Raw genomic sequence first — 23,436 nt, 5'->3', positions numbered from 1 at the left:
CTTCAGCTGTCTTCTGGTGGTAAATTTAAAACAAAATTGCAAATTATACCTTACAGCAAACCTACATTGATTCTGTAAACAAACAACAGAATTTACTTATTAAAAACAACCTTAAAAACTACTCATTACAATAGTAAGAACAGACAACCCCTTTCAAAGGCCATGATGAAGTACAGGATACAAACTTAAAGTATTGTATGTAATGTGAGTGACTCCAACATACTGTAGAAGCAATGCAATGAAATTTGCCTTTTTTTTTTTCATTGAACAAGTTTATTCTGAACCACTGAAATCAGTTTCCCGTCTCCCACATTAATATATATCTGAAGAAAAAACAAAAACAACAGAAAATAAGACATAAAATGCAGATTAGTGTCTTTTGAGAAAACAAGCAAATAGCAAGCCAAGCTTTTCTTTGCACATGAGCAGATATTCCATATACACATGCATATATGCTTCCTTATTGAAATCTACCTAGTCATAATTTAAATAGATTTTAAAGTTCATATGGTCACAATCATCAGGTACATCATTATCATTCTGTAAGGCCAAATATAGAAATGTCCAAGAGAGTTTTATGTCTGGACAGTATCATGTTTAAATCCTATTTTTGTCACTTCTGAGCTGATCACCTAAATGTACTAAATTACAAGAGAAGACTGGCTTTAATTAAAGGTGTATTTATGGCAGTATTCTATCGGCTAATATAAAGTATATGAGTGGCTAAATGAGTAAGACCCTGATACAGAAAACACTCCCAAAATGTACTGCTTTAAAGGCAAGTTTCAATCTTCACACGATCCTCTGACAAGTCTATAAGATTTGTATTCTGAGTTAAAAAAAAAAAAGTCTCAGGATAACAGCAGGATTTTGAAGGCTGCTTATTGGTGGCCATGAACAAACTTCCTAACATCCAAATGCAGCTTGCTCACATGCAAACAATGATCAGTCTAACATCTCACTGTATTAGTTTTGGCAGCTTGTGTGCTGAATATTATTTTACTGCTTGAACCAGTGTAGCCAATTAAAAAAAAAAAAAAAACTTCAATTCAAGACGATCTGCACTGAAAACACAAGTAACTCTGCAACTGAAGCATCAAAATGGACTTTGTTATACTGTATATCTGAAAATGGAATATTACTCCACAGGATTTACCAATAAAAGAAGCTTTAGTTCATTATGTACAACAGAATTCTAGTGTTTGTGCATCTAAATCGAGAATACACCAGACACTTCTGCATTTACATGGTCTAAAAAAAAAAAGAAGCTCCTTTATAACAGCAAACAAATACATTCCCTTTGAACCTCAAGAAACATGACAAACGTGAACAAATGATCTCTGAGCTGCAAAAGCCAATTCTAGCATGTACTCCACTTAAACACAAGAATAAATCAGGAACATGACAACCTTATCCTAATAAATACTTCTCCTGCTAGCTTTAGAAACTCTTTTCATTGGAATTTCATGGTTATGTAAAGGCTTTGATTCCATATATAATATTACAGATCTATGTCTACTATATATATACACACACATTTAGATCAGATTTTTCTTTAACTCTGTTTCTCAATATTTCAAAAAGTATAAAGAATGCCATCCTTAAAACATCTAACAGCTTGGTTCAAATGGGTCCATATTTTCCAAAATTATTTTACTTTGATATCAGCAATCATGACTTAGCATCACTTTGTTCAAACAATGGATATCTCGGCTTGGAACAAGAGCCACATGTAAACTTACAGCAAGCTAATTAATTGAAAACGGGTTAATTCCTCCCAATGTGCTCGTCCACATTAATGGGGAAGCGATAAGAACAGTCTTAATAGTTTGTGAGACCATTTTGAAGACATCCAGCCTGAGTGGGTTTATCTAAATCCTCTTGGCAGAGCTATCTGAAAAGTCAGAGGAGAATGCTGAGGGGTGCTTTAATTTGCCTGAAAAGCAGCTCTTATAAATAAAGCAGTGACAGACGTTGTACTGATAGCACTCAACTTTACTGTTTTATGCCGACTGCCTAATTCAATATGTTGTGTTAAAAAAAAAGAAAAACACACTTTAACCAAAGATTCAACAGGATTTCATGATGGCTATGCCATAACAAGGAAACTGTAACAAAAATGGCCATGCAGCCTGTTTGAAAACACTATGCCTTTACTCTGTCCTTGCCTCTGCAAGCAGCTGGCCTCTCTTGCTGGCTGTGCAGTGGCTGTAAAGTGGGGAGGAAATAATCACGTCCCTCCTGTGTGTTTAGAGTCTATGAAAGCACGAGGTGACCTGAGTTTGGCTTATGATGCTCTCTCTCCCAGTGTGCCTTCGTTGTCACTCTGCCTCGGCGAATGCTTGCTGGAGTCTCTGTCCACCTCATCCTCTTCATCAGACTTGCCAACACTCAGGTGTCTCCGGTACACAGGAGGGCTATAGGGGTCAAAACACATAGAGACACAGCATTATATCATGACTTGACTACTTAAGAGTAGAAACAACACAAAGATGTAGAGAAGAAAAAAGGTTGTTTCAAAATATGGGACAGGAAACCACAAGCAATTTAGGCTGCAAATTTATACTCCTCCTCAGGCAGTAAACAGCATCTCCTGAAGTGTGCATGGCATATGTGTACTATGTTATCATGGTTGCTCACAGTACTAATCTTTATTTTTAATTAGTACACTATAAGGGAAAAGCATGACATATCTTCTTGGTGTCAGGTCCCATTTGAAAGAGTTATTTGGATTAAACCATAGACATCCTTAAAAAATAATTATAACACCGTGCAGGTAAGACAAAGCCACAAGTATCCACACAAATATTTACACTTTCCATGCAAACACACTGTGACTGTGTCACAATGTTCAAATATTAGTAAACAGTAAAAAAAATTAGTGAGACAAATGTCAGGGATTAATTCCGCAGCGGTGAATAACTCAATAGCTGAAAAGAATTCTGTGCTACATTGTACCTTGCTTCTTGTAACCTACCATTCTCATTAAAGGTCATTTAAGAGCGGGGCTTTACATCCTTAGATTATGTTGCCATGACAACACATGACATGACAATCACTCACTGCATTACTTGAATGGGAGCTTAATTTACTGCAGAGACTTCATATATCCAGAGTGTCATGTGCACTGCTCTTTAAATACACATCCCAAGTACAGCAAGCAAAAAAGCAGCTGAAACACATAATATGTATTTTAACTTCTCAGTTCTTCAAGTAGCTTGATGTGAGACATTAAAATAAGTGTTAAGAAAGGGTACTGAAATGTCCTAATCACTTTTTTCACGTGTCTAACTACAGTGAGAGAGAGAGCCTGTGTAGAAAGGACCTGTTCTGATCACTTTTTGGGTTTAGCTGTTGTTGCCTTGTAACTGGGTATTAGTGAGCAGCACTCTTGGTACTCTGCTGGTGCAGGAGCTCTATAGTGGCATTATAGGTAAAAGTAAACTCAAGGAAAATACTGAAAATACCTCCCTCTAAAACACTATTTTGGGTTGTACACTGGCAAACGGGTTGACATACTGTATGTGCCAGTACCATAATCAGTCCACTAAACTTGGCTTAATTCACCCTCCAGTGATTAACCAACGAGCTGGTGTTCAAGTGGAAAGTACAACATGTTCAAGGACAACTGAGAAGAAAAAAACTGAAGACTAAAGTCTTGCATTGTTTAAATCACACAGGAACAAAAGTGTCAGTTATAGGCTTTTGATGCTGAAAGCTAATTTTAGCATTGTAATTATGATGCAGTGTTCAAATCAAATTATGTCAACAGTCATGTCACACCTCTGTAAACTCTTAATTAACCTGTTAAAGCAAAAATTGGTGTAATTTTGTTTTTGTCTCATTGCCAACATCTGTTAGAAAGCTTGAAGAAAAAACCCACCAGACACCACTTTTGTACCAACACTATGTACTTCTAACGTCATCAAGCAACATTAGGGGGGGGAAAAAAACACACATTTGCAGAGATGCAATCTATCGTTACGAAACAGAAACAGGAAGGAAAACAACACTAGTATGTCTGATGACTAATAGTTAAGTGTACTGTTTGTGATGGCTTGGAGTGGGATGAATAAATCTTAAAGCAACAAAAATACCCATTTGGACAAATTACAGCACAATGATGGATTATAGTCTACCACAAAACGTATCAACAGTTGTCTATAATAGCATTTTGAAATGGAGTTGTAGTGACTGGAGTGTGTCAGTAACACAAACTAGATGTGTAACAAACTAATGTATACTGCAGTAGATTGATGATTTTTTTTTTTAAATTAAGACAAATGTGAGCAAAAGTAAAGACAAGTACTTTGGGTGGGATGCTCTAATTGGACAACGTTGCTAGGTCTCATCTAGTGCACGTCAACATAAAAAGGATTATTCACAGAAGCAATAAATACAAACCATTTGCACACAGCAAACTATGTTAGTAAGTTAAATATCAATTTCCATTATTCCAGGCTCCTGAGTTAATACCACAGCAAGCATCACCTTCCGCTGTTGGTATCAGTCACTGTCAGGCCTGTAGAGGTACTTCATCATCAAGCTATCCACCTTCTTCTGCTTCTTCTTGGTTTCCTTCTTACTAGCTGGCCTATGACTCGCAGACTTCTTCTTCTCATCTTCATCAGATGGTTGTTTCACGACCCTTTTAACACTGCTGGAACTGCGGTAGGAGACGGTAGAGCCGGAGGAGGAGGAGGAGGAATCTGATGACTCTGAGGAGGAAGAGGAATCCTCAGACTCACTTCGCTTCTTCTTAGATCTCTTCTTGGACTTCTTGCCTTTCTTCCCCCTTGAGCTCTTTTTGCTGTGACGATCATCTGAGGAGGAGTCATCTGACGGAGAGGCTTTGCTCTTTTTGCCTTTATGACTGCGGTAGCTGCTGGTACTCAGGGTGCTGGACGGGCGATTGCCATAGTCCAGAGCAGAGCCCGATGAAGAGCGGCGCAGGCTGGATGTGCTGCACCCAAGCCCCACGTCTTCTCCCTTCTTCCTACTGTCCTCACTTCCTGGACCCTTCTTCTCATCCTCCTCCTCACCACTTGACTCATCAAGTTTGCTGCGCTTGAACTTAATGGGTTTGAAACTCAGCACCTCATTGATAGCAGCTTCCAAATCAGGGTCTAAGTAATTGCGGTGGGTGACTGGTTTAATGTCAGATGTATCTGGCAAAGTACCATCTGAGGAGCGTGGCTGGGCCGGAGTAGAAAAGCTGCGACTGGCTGAACGGGGACTGTAAGATGAAGTCCTACCCTCACTAAAAGCCACACTACGGTCATCATCATCACCCTCAACATGAAGGCCAAATTCACTGAGGCCACAGCTGCGGGCAAGGGACAAGCGTGAGCTACTGCGTTTGTCGTCTTTCCAAGAAGAGCTGCGATGCAGCAATCGGGGGCTGGAGCGGCTCACGCTACTGATAGTAGACTTGTTGTCATCATCCATGTCCAACATACCCCTCCTGGTAGACATCCTGCTAGAAGCCACTGAGAACACCTTAGACTCCTTGTCTATTTCAGGGCTGCTGCGGGAGGTCCAGCGGGACTCCAAGCCCTTCCTGGCTCTGCTGGTGGCCTCAGAATAGGCCAAGGAGATGACAGAGCCTTTGTCGTCTAAGTCTTCCTGTGCCTGGCTCTTCTTCCAATCCTCCTGGAGCTCTCCGGACTTAGACTTGGCTTTGCGAACTGATGTGTGATCTGGCGTGTCAGGCTGTTCTTTGAGAGTGCTAAACAGGGAGCTCTCATCTCCCGTGCCCCCTATGGAGTCTTTCAGGTTGGAACGCTTCCTATAGCTTAGGGAACTCATGACAGACACTGATCTGTTCTGCTCTGCCTCTTTCCCATTTTTACCTCCATCATTCATCTTCTCTTTAAGTTCTTTTACATCTTTGGCATCAGCATTTGCTGAGTATCTAAAGGATCACATAATAAAGTTGACAACAGAATAAAAAGGGAAAAAATAAAACAAAAAAACAGTTCTTATCTTAATTGTATACAACATGCAGTATGTAAACCCACAGCTAATATGTGCTAATGAATTTAAATGCCATGATATGCACCTCTGATGTCAGACTATTACAGAATAAATCAGTCATTTTCACTTTGTCCTTGGGACGAGTTAAGAGTCTGAGGACTTGTACAATACCTCTGACTATGGCTGTTATGTACAGTATACACTGGAACAAGTGAGGCAATCAACCAGTGAGAAGATCTATCCAACTGTGGTGGAGGTGTCATTTAGCAGGCGTGCCAACTGGCCATGGGCCATTTCAATAAATCTGAGAGCAGTCGCTTCCCCATTCCACCTCCTGTCATTAGACAGACTACCAAAAGAGAGAGATGACACCTAATCACATGAAATACCCTCCCTTCTGTTGCAAACTGCCCCTGGGCATTTGAAAGCCTGGGAATGTAGGTAGTTTTATCACTGGGTTACCACAGGGATGCACAGAGTCACATGTACAAATGCAGAAGGACATGAGCACTAACCTGGTGCTCTTCAGGCTTCCCTCATCTGACAAAGTCTTGGTGGATCCTTTATTTTTTGAGAGCCAAGACTTAACTCCATCCACACGGTCCTCCACCTCTGAGTCGGTTTCTGCCTCATCTCCACTGTGAAGACAAGAAATCAGCTCAAGTTTGTGAGAAGCAGCTGACATGCCAGCACATCACAAAAAAAAATATTCACCTAAACAAGTCACCTTTACTTTAAGTGCGCACATCTTTCAATCCAATGAGATCATTCTAAATTTTGTTGTAATGTTAATGAACTTATTTTAAGAATTTTCCCAAACCCTCACTCAACTTCTTGCTACTATAAAAATAAACTGCCTTAATCATTACAGTTATCATTATAATTCAGAATCAATTCAGATTGCAAACCAAAAAAAATCCATTAAATGACTTGTCTGCGAATATTGTATGCAGTGTAACATTACAGTGTTTGCACATGCAAAGTTATGACTCACTTTCACATCTTAGAAGCTTTTTGTGAGTAATTTCACAATAAAAACTTTTTGTTTTTAACTTATTATTTCCAGTGGCAGGGGTCAGTATGATGCAAATCAACCCAGACAGACTACAGGTAAGCATGTGATACAACAATATCTACTTATTCAAAATGTATTTTAATAGACATAGATGAGGGAGGCAAATGAATTATCTAGGCAGAATGCAGATGAAGCTCTTGGAGGCATAATTAACTCGTTTGGCTGGTTCTGGGCCACTAGCATCTGTGTGGCATGTCACCTGCTTCTGGTGATTGTTATTGGAGTGGAGCCATGAGGCAGCCCCATGGCACTGTGCTTGACATAACAATCAATATACAGGGACAGATCATGATGAAAAAGCTCAGTAGAGCCCACCTGGATAAGGTCACTCCTTATTCATTTGTTAAAAATCTATGCTGTGTTTTCTTAATGATGCATTCCATTGTCCCAGAAGGTTGAAGTAACAGGAAATGGTGAGGAGGAGGAGGGTAAACTGGCATAACCTCTAACCTCATTTCCCACATTTCAACCAGCAAGAGAAATGCATTTAAAAAAAAAAAAAATACTCCCTTTGTTTCAGTGCACTCTGCTTCCAACAACAGTGCTAAACCCACTGTCTTCCTTGGCTACATAGAGAGTGAAAATTATTTTTCACATTTCACATAAACAGTTTTAAAACCGCACACAGGCACATATGTTCCGAAGGCATAAACCATGTTTGACATGTGCTGCTGTGCTAAGTTCTGTCAGAGAAAATTACATTCTCTACAATATGGTTTTTGGTTTCAGAGCAAGACGGCATAGTGTATATTAATAACACTGTTGACAGGGTTGTTGTAGAGGAGCTGCACATTTCAATTCCTCTTGATTTACAGCAGACTTTGAGTTTCATCTTCACTATTATTCATAGCTTTACAACCAGCAATTTTCAGGGAGCCATGCTTCATCAATCTAAAATATTTGCCTTGTATATCACTGAATTGTATATATTTATATATTTATCCAGCGTCTACAGATGACTGAGTGTCATTAAAAATGAGACACAGCGATGCGGGTAACAGACCTCGGTTCTTGAACGAGCATATCCATCTAAACCTTGGAACATGTTACAAAATGCATATAAGCAATCGGAGTTTTTGTCACCACTTTGTGCCACACATTCAGCCATGTTTCCTCAGAGAACAAAGAGTCCCCTCTCCTTTCTTCTTCTCAGTGGTCTGCCTAAAAGCTTCTCTTTTTTTTTTTAAACACAAAGGCGGTGGTGGAGCTGAAGGTGTGTGAGCATTGTGAAGGAGTGAGCACAGACTGAAAAATGCCTCTGATTCTTGAACTGACTGGCATTCAGCCATTCAAGCTTTCTAAGAGCATTAACATATTTAACTTCCTCATCATCACCCTTACGGCCAGGCTTTCTGGGGGGAATGGCAATAATGATCCCGGAGAGACTAAATGGCCCGATTATATTATTTTCTACAAGGGGAAAAAACTGTTCATTTTAGAATTTGAGAGGTGCTTCATGAGGCAGCAAGCTAAAATTGTGAGTCCAAGTTCAGCTATTATATGTCATCCCTTTTTCCCCACTCCATCTTTTCTGGACTGCATGCTAAATGTAAATGATAAAAGCTCACCACAAAAAACGTTTCACTACACTACCAAGATGGTTACGCATGCTTCCCAATCATCAGCTCTGTGATGCTCTGGCTTTTTAACATGGCATATTACACGGCAATATACTGAAACCAGCCCAGAGCAAAGCCCCCTCTTCCCCCTATCTCTAACACATGAAATAAAAGGTGGCTTGCAATTGAGTGCTGTGCAAATGGTGTCACAAACGATTTGTCCTTTGCCCCACGCTACTAGCTAACATGTCCTGAGGCTCGTAGATACAAACAAGCCCCAAGAATCTAGAAATGATCATGAATCGCTTCTGACAATCGGCCTGCACTGGTTATAAATCTTTCTCACAAATACTTAAACTAAGCATCAAATTTCGTATGGCTCAGTTCTATCAGGTTAACACTTGTGGTACCAGCACCATGTTTTTGATGGTCTGGTACAACACGAGCCAATCGCATATTGACAATACAGCACATATGTCAAATCAAGTACAAAAACAAATCATATTAATGTAAATCATCTGGAAAATCTGCTTCATAATTAGAAGAAAAATCACCTCATACATTATTGTTCATCCATGCTGCTAATGCAACAATGTCAAAGGATGGAAAAATGCAATTAAGTAAATACGGCAAATCACTGATCTTTTCTGTGAGTCGCACAAAAAGAAATGATACACACCGGTTGTCTGATGACAAATGGATAAAGCAAACTGATAGAGAGTGATACCTATGTCTCTTTGAACAAGCCTTCAGAGGTTCAAGAAGGAAATTATGCACGTTTATATATCTGCTACAAACTGAAGACAACACTTCTGTCATATGCTCTGATGGTTTAAATTATTTAACACGCAACAAAAAATCCTTTCACTGCGTAAAACTTCACAAACCAGACAAGGTGAATATTTGTGTGTCACGTTAAATAAAATGAGGTTGGATTAGTGAAGCATTCGCATGCATGTAGATCAACAGCAGCTTTGGGTGAAAACATTTCTGTAGTGCACTGTGCCATCACTGTCTTGAACCACTTGCTGACTGTGCAGTCACAGTGTGCTGCAGTCACAAGTACTGCTCACACAATTCTGCTTTAGCTCTTCCAGAGCAAATGTCTCCCACTAAACTAAGCTAAAACAGGCCAATCATCTCTTCATGACATACTTAGAAAATGTATACAACTGATTTCACTGGGAAAAAAAGCAGACTTATATTTATACTGTTTTACTTATATTTCTACTGTTTTGCCTATTTTCAACTGGAAATATGTTGAAATTTTTGAGACAAGTTGTTTTTCCTTAAAAATAAACTGAGTTTTACATTATTTTTTAAAACGGCTTCGACAATAAACTGGCATATGATGAATGTGTTGCTCAGTATGTATGTACCCCTACAGCATACCTGTGTTAAAATTACTCTAGGGAAGCTCTACTGGAAATGGAAATGGTTTCTAGTTAGTTATCTTTTTCCTTTAGCATAAAGTACAGCATGATCTTCATTTTACTGTAGCTTGTTTTCAGGTTATACTGTAATAGCTTAAACTCTGGAACATGTCAAAGATCAATCTCTTTGCTCTTCTTATTTCTTAGCATCTGAAAAACATAGGAAACAAAATGTACAAAAGTGAAATACAACTATATGGACTCCTCACACTAGCTTAGTGAGACATGCTATGGAAAAGCCACTAAGGAGGAGAACACAGGTAAAAACAGTGGCGTTCAGTGCAAACCAACTTTAACCCTAGGTCCAAACAAATGCATACTGAAGGTTTATGTCGACACTGAAAATGTAGAAGAAGGTGCTGCTTGATACAAACTTTTTCATGTAGACAATGATGCAGTATTCCTGCACTTCAGTCATATTTCAAACAGGAGATAGACTGGCTTGAAGGAGGATGCCGGTGTCATTTAGAGTTGAATGCTATTTACCATTGTAGTTTACATTTCCTCTAATACTCTAAGTATCCTGCATGACATCAAATTTTTCAAATTACTTTATGCTGCTCTGAAGGTGAACAAAACTGTACAGAGACACCTCCAGACACCTGGTACAATGTAAAATGAAACTAAATGAAACACCGGGGCCACCCTTCAGGCATAGCTTTTATCATTTACATTTATACCATAGGCACGGCTTTCTATCTATTTAAAATTTCTTCTCCTCATAGTGTTACTGTGACCAACACGAGCTGAAAGGATAAGGAATACTGCATTATTGTCTGTTGTGGTTAAAAAGGGTGAGAAAAAAATAACGACAGAGACAAAGAATGCATTTTCTGTTCTCACGTTTTGTTCTTTCTTTTCTGATATTTTGTCACCACGTCTTGCAAACTGCCAGAAGTGAGGGAGACACCAAAGGGGGAACAAAAGAGAGAGAGAGAGAGAGAAACAAAGAAGGTGAGACACACAAACAGTGCCAAAAAAAAAGAGGACAAAAAAAGGTTATCAGCAAATAAATGGTTTTACATTTACACGCGCAAGTGAATTGACTATCCGTTGTAAAACAAATCAGTAAATCAATTTGTGCTGTTGCTGGCCTCCTTCTCAAACACAGCCAGTGTGTGTAATGTCTTCCATTTAGAGGTCTGTATTACCGAGGTTAGTGTTTACCTCAGTGGGCTCAGAGCTAGCATAACCCTCACCCCCACTGCAAAGAGGGAGGGAGTAACCAAACAGGGAAAACCAGCACCGAGACAGAAGATCAGAAGCGGGGAACCAAATTAAACCATGTGAGAAGTGTTTGGGGAACAGAGAGAGCGAAGTCTGACTCGGAGACTACAAAAGAGGTTAGAGAGAAATTGATGTAAGAAGATGTGGGAGATAGAGAATGAAAAGACACAAGTTGTGATTGACAGGAAACTAAAAAAAAAAAACAAAACCCAACAGTTCTCATTTGGTAACTTTCGCACAACTTTGGAAGACAATGTGCTCCAACTACACACAGCATTCCCTGATGTACCAAGCCCACATTACAGACCTACTGAAGCAAAGGCAACTGTGTCTTCCTTTGGAGAAGATTAATGCTGCGCTGTACCTGTTGATTAAGTCATCATTGTCATCGCTCTCCATCTCGTCCTCAATGGCAGCCTGCAAGTCACCTATTCTCTTGAAGGCCAGCTTAAGGTCCACTTGTAAGCTCTGATTTGCCGCCTCTAGGCTCTCAATGTCCATTTCCTGGTGAATGGATCACAGCACAGAGGCAGCATGGTTAACGTACCTCCTCTTGTGTAAACCTCATGGAATTACTTCAAGCCTCATGTCACCCAGAGCCTTACCAAGTCATGCTTCTTCCGGGTTGCCTCACCCTCCTTCTTGGACAGCTCTGTCATTTCTTCCTTCATGTCCCTTATCTGCCTCTGCATTCGCTTATTCTGGTCTTTCTCCCTGTTTTCTGCAGCAATGTGCTGGTTTCTCTCCTCGGTCATCTTCTCGAGGTTTTCCTTCAGACGAGCCACCAGGGTCTGGGGTGGAGTCGACATGAACTTGGTGAACTCAAAAGGGTCACATTTGAACAACTCTTAAGCTAAAGTAGCCCCAGCTTGTGCCGCTCATGTATTACATACACTCAAGTCAGCGATCGAGTCACGAGCTGGAACTAAGCTAAAGTACAGCACAGTGTTTGTTCCACTACAGCTGATTTGTTTTTACATTGCCAGTCAAATGTTTGGAGACACTTTCCTATTCAATACAATGGGAAAGTGTCTCCAAACTTTTGACTGGTACTGAAAATAATATTATAGGTGACTATTTCATCTCAACTTTTTTTTTTATTTCTAATACAAAAGAGGACTAATCAGTATCTGACATTAAAGCACCAACATGAACTACTGATTTTCATTTCAAGTTTAAAACAGTCCTGTGCTTTTCTGAATTATGAATCAAAACCTATTTATTCCTTGGTGGATGGTTTTTGTAACAGCAGCTCAAAGACATGGACAAGGACCTTCACTTTATATTATCTCTGCCTCTTGATGAATAAAAAATTAAATGTCAAATTTGCATTTATAAGGTTCACAAAGACCCGCAGGATTATCTCACCTCCAAGCGTTTGATCTGTGTCCTCTCATACTCCAGCTTCGTCTCCAGCTCACGGATCCTGGCCTCCTGACGGCTCACCAGAGACTTTTCCACCATAGACTGTTCTTGGAACTCTAGCTGGCTCTGCAGCGAATGAAGCTGTAGGAAGGACACATGCATATATCCACATAAACAAAAACAACTCACTACCTGTGGAGAATCACTCAGTACATGCCTCCTTCCTGACCCCAGATTTTCCACTTCTTCTTAAGTGAGGACCAAAATACTTCATGCTGATGCTATGTTTATGTATTAAAACTAAATTAATGTTCACCTTTTCACCCTTTCTTGAGTAAATTTAATCCATTTTGATACATGTAAATATTGTGCACCCAGTTTGAATAATGAGCTCCAGATAAGCTCTCAACCTAATAGTTAAAAGAAGAGCGTGGTGGTTGTGGTGGTAACACCGATTCACAGTAATTTCATAGGCTTTGGGAAAGAACTGAGATTTATGCAAAGCACGTTTGTCCTTTCTGAATCACTTTCTCATGACTGATAAAAGGAGGAAAGATACGTCACAACACTGGCCCAAAAGGCAGCATGGCACCTAATGAGGGACTTTGCATCTAAGACAAGGAGGCTTTGGAGTTCTCCTTTGATATTACTAAAGAATCGAGATCTCCCTCCTACTGGGGATGAGATAACCACTTCAAGGTCAGACACTTTAGATGGCTATCACTGGCAGGTTTTAACAATGCCTTGAAGCCTGCTTTGTGTCTCAAGTGTAGCCAGAAATATTCTGCTGGGTGGACCTTGAGTGGACCAAAGGTTTGGCAGGTGTACAGCTTAATATAAGAGAACCAGGGTCTGTTAGTTATATTTGAAAACCATTCTCTTCAAGGGAGACGACTGTTTGTTTAGCCTATTACACATCAACATTCAAAGTAAAACACCCACTGAAAGTCCAGTAACTGAGCCTGGGCATGTATAATGTGCATGTAAACACTCACTAAAGATTGCCATAGTATAGCTAAATTCAGCGTCAATAAAGCAGACCACATTCATTTAGCAGTCATATATCAGCTAAAAAGAGGAATGCATTAACTAACACATGACAAGGATGACATTTTAGGCATTATCCTCAAATACTGCTGCATCAGAAAAACACTATCATTATAAAAGCACTATTACCAGCATAGGCCTAAATCAGGTGCATTAACCTTTTTATCACACCAATTCACGTGTTCTGAGCCACAACCATTTACAGTAGCTGACACCTCAAGCACAGCATACAGTAAGTAAACCAATCAGAAACTGGCCTGATCAAATGCTAATGTAAGCATGCTAGAAGAATTAAATAATAATAATAATAATTATTATTATTATTATAATAATTTGGAACATGTACCGTGCTCATCTTCACTTTGCATCTTAGCATGCTCACATATGCAAATTTAAACCTAACACAAAAGACAACTGATCCCGATGGGAATGTTATTTTGTATTTTAAATACATTTTTTCACATGATCATGGCAGTAGGGTTCAGGGATGATGAAAGTTGATGTAATTCATCCTTAGGGATGAACCTGAATGTGAACCACAAATGTCAACTTGCTGGTGGTGTTGCAGAAAAACAAGGTGATTGCCAATGTCATAAGGACATAATGCCTGCACAAAATTTAATGGCAATCCCTCCAATAACTGAGGTATTTCATTCACACTGACCAACACTGCCAATCTTAGAGCAATACACCAAGCTGGAAAGCACTTAAATTAATATAATGTGGACAAGTATACAGTTTAGAAAACCAGTTGATTGTAGAACTGGGAGACCAAATAATTGCAAAACCAGATTCTTGTTGATAATTCTTGTTGTTCATAATCTAGATCTCCTGCAGTGTGCTTGGACTTTTAATAACTACGTGTGGTATGTCCACTACATGCGCGACTTAGCAAACCTGCAAAATATTATCACTCATCCTGACTTAGCCCTGTTTGCTGTCCTGAGCCACATTCTTACTTCCCCAAGTCCCTGACATTCTCCATCCCACAAGCAGATGTCATTATACTTCCCCACCAGTTCAAGTCACCAGATCCTCCCAGGCCAGTCATACACCAGTTCTCAGTTTCCACCTACTTAAACCAGCCATTTCCACCAGCTCCTTGACAGATCCTTTTGTGTCTTCAGTGCTTTAAAGCCATGGACGTCCATTCTGTGTCTGTATCCCTGCCTGTTTACCTGTAAGCCTCAGTCATCATCATTTCTACTAAACTTACTTCACAGTATCCATCTCATGTCTGTATTTGGGTCCTCCTGCCTGTGATGACGACTCCGACAACGACTGTCTGTATTTGGGTCCTCCTGCCTGTGTTCCATGCACCATAGATGACACAGCTAAACCAACAAGTCAGTCCTGTTTTGGTTTCTGCCTTTTATTGCATAGAAAGTCTTTTACTTATGCCAGAGCTTAAAGGTCCTAACCTCTACATGACAGTCTTCCACCTTCAGCCCTTCTGTTGTTGTTCCAGCTTCTCTACCCTGTGTTGTCAGAGTCTGGTGCATGCCAAGAGTCTTTCAAACTGCAAATATTCATTTCAAACAGCCAGTCATAGAGGGCCAGAGTTAACAACGGTTTGGCTTTTTGAGATGAGAGCATTAAAAGCAGCCAAAGGACTCAAATTTGATTCAGATGTGGTGTTCTTCCTACTGGATGTGTTAACGAATGAGTTTGTTTTGGTAGCATTAGCTACTTGGAATGGTCATGGTTTTATCTTTGTGTTTAATCAATATGATTTTAATTTCTGAATAATTTGATCTTTGTGTGACTTTAGTGCTTGTGTGACATTAGCAGTAACGAGAGCATTCGACTAGATTTCCAAATTTACCTGTTAAGTCAGCTAACACTAACACTGGAGGCTGCTTTTTATACAGTTTGTCACAACCTGGTATATGTCGTTTACATGGTTGCATGGTTGTCTGAGTCTCACTAGATCCTCTAGCAGCAGAAAAGAAATTAGGCAGTGTAGCTTTAAGTGCAGAAACCTTTTTTTTTTAAGTTAAGAAATATACTTGCAACAAACTCTGTATGAACAACTCCATATAGGTATGGTAGTGTTCCCAAAAGATTTGAGACTTTATATTGTAAGAAATATTGACTTATCATGGGGAAATTTTTTTATTTTTTGAGCCATATTGTCCAACACTAGTTTATAGTAAAAGCTCGAAAAGCCTTGGGCAACAGTCACCTGAGAATAACGGATGCATGTTTATTTTCCTTCAAATGTTATGGTTTATGAACTCATGGAGCTAATATTTTCAGTGATGAAATAACATCTAATCGACAGCAAAAATAAAATAGGACAAGAGGACATAACATACTGTAGGCTTTCACTATGAAAAGCAATTTCAAACATGCTTGTAACCATCGGTTATGCTGAGCAGTTGATACAAAAAGTGGGTTATGTTTCTGTCATATTTGATAGTTTGTTAAATTTATGTGTGTATCAAAATGCAAATAAAGGTGCGTGTTAAACTGTCATGTCATTATACTTTAGCTGACACAAATGTTTGGCACAAGGCCACCTGTCTCTACATACAGTGGTATAATGGATATGTGTGAGTGAACAAAGCAGCTAGCAAATGCTAACGTCACAAAGAGGAGGACTGACATTTTACATCTAAGTTCTGAGGATGGATGGAGAGTAAAATAGCACTTTCACGGTTTTTCAATTAATTGGAATAATTATACTATGAATTATATAGAAAATGCTCAGTGTACAGTAACAAGGTTTTCCTACCGTTTCCAATTATCGCATCTGATCACATCAAGAGTTGAGTCACAGTGAACAAACAAATCACCACATCCAACAGTGATTTCATACTCATTTCCAACTGCCACCGTTTCATGTAACTGAACAAGCACTGATATTTCACTGCCGTGGCAGGGAAATGGCAGGCAAAACCACATTAAATAAATCACTCAGACAGAAGCTGCTACATCAAGCTGAGAGGTCATCACTGAAAGGACCAGAATGAATACTGTCTCCAATTTCATATAATTGGTCAAACCATGGAAATTGGCTGCTGAGTTTATGTACATGACCATTTCTTTAAATACAGTACAAGGACTGAAAGGCAAAAAGTACAATTTCTCTCCTTGACTTTGCAGATTCTTACTATTTAAATGCAAATTGCCTTGCAGTCTGGGCGGGGGGAAATCCACAGAAATGAAGCATGGTTTCTTTTTCTTTTTTTTTGGTCACAATAATCAGAGAGACTCTGTGAAAAGCTGAAGTCTAATCAGAGAAAAGTGTTAAGGCAGCAGGCAGGTTCCTGGCAGGCAGCTGTAGTGCCTTTGAATACTTCCTTGTACCTTTTCTTGGAGCTCCTGCTTCTCCTTTGTGGCTTCTTCCAACTGGGCCTGCAGGTCACTGATCTGGCTCAAGTCCCGGGCAGACTAGCACAGGGCAAAAACACACACACACATACACGCGTGTACAGACACACACACTGTTGGTCATCAGAGAATAAGGATTTGTGTATGTGTGTGTGTGAGGGAGAGGAAGTGTGTGTCCACCTATGCTTCAATTGTCTATTAAAAATGACTCCTAATGTAAATGGTTGACAAACATAATACATCTGTGCCAAATAACTTGTCATGTGATGTGCTGTGGAACAGATTGCATCTCCCTGATTGCAGAGCGCACACTGTGTTTAGAGGGGAGTATGTCCTCCAAAACTCAAAGCCACTCTACTCAGACATGCAGAAGAGAATATTAGTGTCGATGAAAGTGATGGTATCATACAATGATTCAAACTAAATAAACAAAAAAATTATTTCTAAAAGATAATTACAGAGAGTTTTTTCACAATTAGAATTTTGTGGATTGTGTCACCATTTCCTTCTCATGGCTATTCTACCTAAAGGGGAAGGCGTTAGCATGATAAGAGAGGGACTCTCAGTACATTTGCAAGGCTTTTGAACAGGTCACAGGTGTTAGGTGGGTTGAGTTACCTGGGAAACTGCAGCCTTATGTTTCTTCATCAGTTCATTCATGTCTTCCTGATCTTCCTCCATGCGAGACTGCAGGTCATTCTTCTCTCTCTGCAGACGGCTAATCTGCTCCTCCAGCTGAGAGACAAAGGAGAGAAGGAAATGCACACTTTAGTTTAGAATGACAGGATTTATTCATGAGCTACTGAATATGATAAATGGTCATTAGGCTGGCCAGGCCGTGGCAGTCCTGGAATCTCATCTAATGGCAATGAAACACAATCTGGACGGGTTTCTGGCTGGAGGATGAGACCAATTGGAGATAATCAATTGGCTCATTTAGGCCGAGAAAAGTGCAGCCAGTTCAGCATACTGGTGATGTCCTATTTAGAGTTCATCCTCTGTGTTTAGGGGGGTCGACTCAGGCCCTCAATATTCATTCTCTAATCTGAGACATTTACAAGACCTTCCCTTGCCATAAATGCAGCAATTAACAAGCAAAGCACAGGCACACGGTGCTCTGTGTGCCTTCCCCAGAGACACAAACATCCTCAGTCTACAAGTCTGAAATGCAGGCAGCACTCTCAGGAGACAGCCATTAATGAGCAGATGGAGGGGAAAAAAAAGACATTCGACAAAGCTTATTTATCCATTACAGAAAAATGTTTAAATCAGACATATGCCAAAGGGCATTTATTATTTTAATATCCCACCATGGCTTGATGATGTACACATATTAATGTTGGAGCTCTGCTGCATTTTGAAGAGTGAAAATGGGATAGACACAAGTCCTCCATTAATTAAATGTTATTTGTTGTTTTTGGTTTAATTTGCCGATCAAAAAAGGGCATAGAAGCATTTACACAATATTTGTCTTATTAAAATTATAAAGCATACAAAGGGCATGTATATTCATTATGTTTAAATGTGTGATATTCTGCATTCTACTGATTATGGTGCAAAAAACACACAAAAACATACTCTTAGACACAACTGATACTCAAGTCTACTTAAGTGAATAACTGGAACACAATTAGTGCAGTTCACTTTACATCATATGTTGAGCCCTCAGGACACACAGTTAATAGATGTCAAAACTCACCGCCATCTTAGCTTTGACCACATCCTCCATTTGGATATGCAAGTCCTCTATTTCCAACTCCATGCTCTTTCGAGCCTTTACTGCTGCTGCGGAAGTGAACTCTGACTCCTCCAACTGTGAGAAACAGAGGGAAGGAAAATGTACCAGGGCAGGAGGTGAGGGACAAACAAGAATCTATCCTGCACAAGCAGAGGATTGAGGAAGTTAGAAAACAGTTTTTTTGTTGTATTAGTAAGTATATCACAGATTCAAACCGTCGTCTACTCAGACACAGCAAAGTGCTCAGTAGAGTGGCATACTTGATTTTTGAGCTGGGCAATCTCCCTCTTGCTGGGGGCGTTACTTTTCAGGTGGTCCAGCATAATCTGTGCATCAGCCAGAAGGACTTTGGTTCTCTTCAAGTCTTTCTTGAGCCTCTTCTCTGTCTCCACATCCTTCTGGCTCACCTGGATGACAAAACAATCCTCTCCAGCTAAAATTGTTACACATACTGTTTTTTTTTTTTTTTACCCTCATTCAAAATCCATAGCACCTCTCGAGATTCAAAAGCAGTTTCTTTCCAATCAAAAGAAGTGCTCCACACTAAATCGCACACTTAATTGAAATGATTGAGACCAGAGGCAGAGTGGTGGAAGTACCTGGTCCTGGGTTTTCAGCAGTCTGGACTCCAGCTCTCTTCTCTCGCGCAACACTTTCTGCTTGTCTTCATACTCCTCCTCCAGCTGTACCTCCATCTGTTTCAGCTGCAGGACACATGCACAACATGTCAGGATGCACAAACAGATGACCAGTGATAAACAAAGTCAGACATAAGACGCTATCGACCATCCTGTAGATACGGCTGCTTTCACACGTCAAAGACAAATGGATCCCCTCCGAGCAGATGTGCGAACATAGCTGGGAAAATAAAATCTCTCTTCTATCACCTATCCATCCATTCCATTATCTATACTGCTTATCCTGAAGATGGTCATGGGGAGGCTGGAGCCAATCCCAGCTGACATTGGACAAGAGACGGGGTCCACCCTGAACAGGTCACCAGTCTATCACAGCGCTGACATGCAGACAAACAACCACACACACTCACACTCACTCCTACAGGCTATTTAGAGTCACAAATCAACCTAAGCTGCATGTCTATGGACTGTGGGAGTAAGCCAAAGTACCCGGAGAGAACCCACGCAGACACAGGGAGAACATGGAAACTCTGGGTTTGTCGGGTTTCAAACCAGGAACATTCTGTGAGACGACAGAGCTAATCACTGCTCTACCGTGGCGCCCCCTTTCTATTATATTGCAGTTGTACGCTTTGTCTGCCAAGCGTCACGTCACAACTGAGCCGATGGTTCTCGCTCTTCACTCGTATAGTCAATATCCGTACTGCAACAATGGCCCCTCATGCCAGCCACGATTCTTTTCAAAGGTAAAGTGCAGGTTCATTTGTTTTATTTTTTACTTTACAGTGTATTTTGTATTACTGTAATCATTTTTATATGGATAAGTGGGTGTGGAACGAATCATCTGAGTTTCTTTTTTTTTTTTATGGGAAATTCGCTTTGATATACGAGTGTTTTGGATTATGAGCACATTGCTGGAGTGAATTATACTCGCAATCCAAGGTTTTACTCTATATAGGAAACAAATACAACAACAAACAATATTGGTATTCTGCATCTACAGTGTTTGGTAGAATTTTTTGCTTGTTAAATAAAAAATAGAGAGACTATGTATAAGAAAATTTAGTGTAAATGAAAAGTGGGGATGAGCAGTGTCTACCTTCTTACTGCAGGACCGCCTGATTTCCTCTACTTCTTCATCCTTACTCTCAATATCTTTTGAGTGAGTCTGCCGCTGCTTCTCCATTTCCATCTCCAGCCGTAGCTTAGTCTGAGTACATGATGAGGATGTGCACAAATGATAATACCACATAAAATAAATGCACAAACAGAGAATTCAAAAGAACACATGGGACAAAGTAATAATATTTGATTATAAGGTAAGAAACACTAAGTAATAGAGGTTAGAGAGCTACATTTTAGAGTTTTAATGCTGGATAGTATGATATCATCATTGTTCTGCAGTAAACATGCAAACATTTTCCATATCAGCATGAAATACCACATTTGCACCACCCTATACCTGTTCCAGTATCTGGATGGTTCCAGCCTGTTCATCCAGCTCCTCCTCCTGGTCTTTCACCTTGGCCTCAAGGTCACGAAGCTGCTTCTTGACCTTCGCCAGTGAGGCTTCATCTTTAGACTCCTGAGAGGACAGATCCTGTAGCTCCGCCTCCAGCTGCTGCACCTTCACGTTCGTAGTGGAAAATTCACTCTCCTTGTCCTGCAGGGCCAAAGAAACACAATGAAGCACACATCTGGACCAGCCCAGTTATGTCACACAGACAACAGATACCAGACACGTAGTCAGTGAGAGAGGACATTGGAGTACATCTGGACTATGTTCTGTAAAGTAGCTTACCTGCAGCTGCTGGCGAAGGTTAAAGATCTCACCAGTCATTATGTCTTTCTCTCGAGCTAGCTTCTCCCTCTGGCTCCTCTCTCTTTGTACCTCAGTCTGAGCCTGGTTCTGCTCCAGGTCAAATCTGAAACGCACACATAAATACACTGAGAGACAGCCTTGTAAAGTTTTGAGCCTACAAAAGACTAGGGTTCCACTGGGACGAACAGTTGAGTATCCTAGTTAAATGTGAAAACATTTGTAATTAGTGCCAACAGCTGACAATTTGCTGAAGACTGAAGGCTACAGGAGATGCAGTAGATAAGACCGGAACATCAAATCATTTGGTAAGGTGCAACATAGCCATGTATGAATATTTTAAAGCAAAAAAAAGTTTAGGCAGTGAGCTTCAGTTACTTACTGTAGGAGATTTTCAGCTTATGAGACTATCCCTGACACTGAGCCAAGCATTAGTTCAACACTACCTCTATTTTAGCCTCAACAGTTATCTGCTTCCATTAGCAATCAATTTACAATTGGGTTATAATAATGTGCAAAATGTTTTCTTCAGTTGTCTAGGGCAGAAGCACTTATGGTTAGTGAACTTAACAGCTAAGTGTTTCATGCTGTCAGCTCGTTGTAATTCCCTGTTTTTCTCTCTGAAGCGCAGCTGAAAATAATTTCACCCACAGAGCATCTTCAATTAGCCACAGGGGAGAGATCACATTCTGCCACAGCGATAGCTTCTCAAGTGCTTAAAGTCTGAGTCATTTTCTCAGCTAATGCAATTCCACAGATTACAGAACATCTCAGTCACTATTCAAATTAAAGAAAACTTTAGTGTTCTGCCGAGTGGGTCAGAGAGTCTGTGCTGGGCAAGCCAAGAAGAAAAGAGCAGTATGTCCTCCCTAATGTGCGTCTATGAATGAAAGGAGGACAAATACACAGATAAACAAATAAATGCATAAATAGTAAGGCAGGCTGTGGAAACCGACTTCTTCTGTTTCTTCTCCAGATCGTGGTTGCGGCTCTGCAGTCCCTCCAGGTGGAGCTTGGTGTCCTGCAGCTCTGCTGTCAGTTTCTGGCACTTCTTCTTCAGCTGCTGTACAGAGCGCTGCACATCCTCATTATCTGTTTGCAAATCAGCCAGCTGCAGCGCGCGCGCACACACACACACACACACACATTTTTATTATTCTTTTATGACAGTTCAATGCATATCATTATTACATTTATACAACTAACAGGCTCCCAGTGTGTGGTAGTCACACAATAAATAGACTTGTTTTCTTTTTAAGTGATTTAATACTACAAAAGGTTTCTTGCCCTTCTCTCAAGATGTTTTTTGCTCTGCTGCTCTGTCTCCAGCTTGTCTTCAAACTCCTGCTGGAGTTTCTTTTTGGTCAAGTCCATTTCACGAATGGCTCGGCTGTATTTTATCCGCCACTCACCTCCTGGAAGACAGACACACAATTCAGAAAAGTCTGTGCAACATTTTCTCTATGCAGGCCCATTATGGGTTTACAGAGAAAAAGGCTCAGAACCTCAAATATGATGGATGCTGTGGATTATGGACTGCACTGCACTGGCTGCGATGGTTATCACATTCAAGAACTGGAATAATATAATCTTTCAGGAAATAAACCTCCTTTCATCAAATCCCGACCTTATGGGGTGAAAACATTCGACAGAAAACTACAAAGCAGCCTTTACATTTCATCTGTAATCTTGGGTAAACCAGAGGTAAGAATTCAGAGCACACCACAACAGTAGTTAGAGAGGGACATGTCTAAGTGGCACTTTCCACAGTTCTTAGCCGACCCTAATTCTGGAGCTGTCAGAGGCTATCAGAACTATAACAGCAGCCAGGCAGACATTCAGGTTCAGGTTCATTTCCAGGCCTTATCATTTTAGAGGCTGTCCATTTCTCCTTCACATACCAACACTGGCTCCTCCATCAGTACTGCTCATTAGCATATATATAGCATAATGACAACTTGCAGGGCCACCGGCTCTGATCCCAACGATTATTTTCTCATTCATCTAAGAATTCTGATATGCTCCATAATGGCTTGTCTGCTGAGGTGGGTTGAATGGGGGTGGGAACACCGGAAAAAAAGGCTCATGGACAATATGCTCTCAGCAGGGGCTCTCTTTCCCAGCAGGGGCAGACCAATCAGTAACAGGCATTAGTTGTATGCCTGGGAGCAAACATCTTAATCCCCTAGCGGTAAATCCCAAACTTGGAAAATATACTTAACA

At 40.3% G+C, this 23,436-nt stretch overlaps 1 protein-coding gene across 3 annotated transcripts in view; it reads right to left on the bottom strand.

Moving 5' to 3' along the window:
• Positions 1-267: 267 nt before the first annotated feature.
• LOC109959406 (unconventional myosin-XVIIIa-like) overlaps positions 268-23,436 on the bottom strand; it is a 67,391-nt gene continuing 44,222 nt past the window's right edge. The window contains exons 29-45 of one of the 3 annotated variants that reach the window (XM_020598724.1): positions 22,501-22,628; positions 22,170-22,324; positions 21,196-21,319; positions 20,857-21,057; positions 20,494-20,604; positions 19,356-19,460; positions 19,017-19,163; positions 18,718-18,831; positions 17,637-17,753; positions 16,995-17,078; positions 12,639-12,776; positions 11,876-12,061; positions 11,635-11,774; positions 10,887-10,931; positions 6,492-6,614; positions 5,853-5,914; positions 2,300-2,417 (exon numbers count right to left, since the gene is read on the bottom strand). In XM_020598724.1, coding sequence (XP_020454380.1) covers positions 2,392-2,417; positions 5,853-5,914; positions 6,492-6,614; positions 10,887-10,931; positions 11,635-11,774; positions 11,876-12,061; positions 12,639-12,776; positions 16,995-17,078; positions 17,637-17,753; positions 18,718-18,831; positions 19,017-19,163; positions 19,356-19,460; positions 20,494-20,604; positions 20,857-21,057; positions 21,196-21,319; positions 22,170-22,324; positions 22,501-22,628 — 2,006 coding nt within the window. In that variant the 3' untranslated portion in view covers positions 2,300-2,391. Of the gene's footprint in view, positions 2,418-5,852; positions 5,915-6,491; positions 6,615-10,886; positions 10,932-11,634; positions 11,775-11,875; positions 12,062-12,638; positions 12,777-16,994; positions 17,079-17,636; positions 17,754-18,717; positions 18,832-19,016; positions 19,164-19,355; positions 19,461-20,493; positions 20,605-20,856; positions 21,058-21,195; positions 21,320-22,169; positions 22,325-22,500; positions 22,629-23,436 lie in introns of all 3 variants that reach the window. The other 2 variants (XM_020598725.1, XM_020598726.1) reach the window with 2 other exon arrangements.

The sequence above is a fragment of the Monopterus albus genome, unplaced genomic scaffold (genome assembly GCF_001952655.1).
Source record: "Monopterus albus unplaced genomic scaffold, M_albus_1.0 scaffold39.1, whole genome shotgun sequence".
NCBI classification, from domain to species: domain Eukaryota; kingdom Metazoa; phylum Chordata; class Actinopteri; order Synbranchiformes; family Synbranchidae; genus Monopterus; species Monopterus albus.
This window is presented reverse-complemented; position numbering and strand designations above follow the sequence as displayed.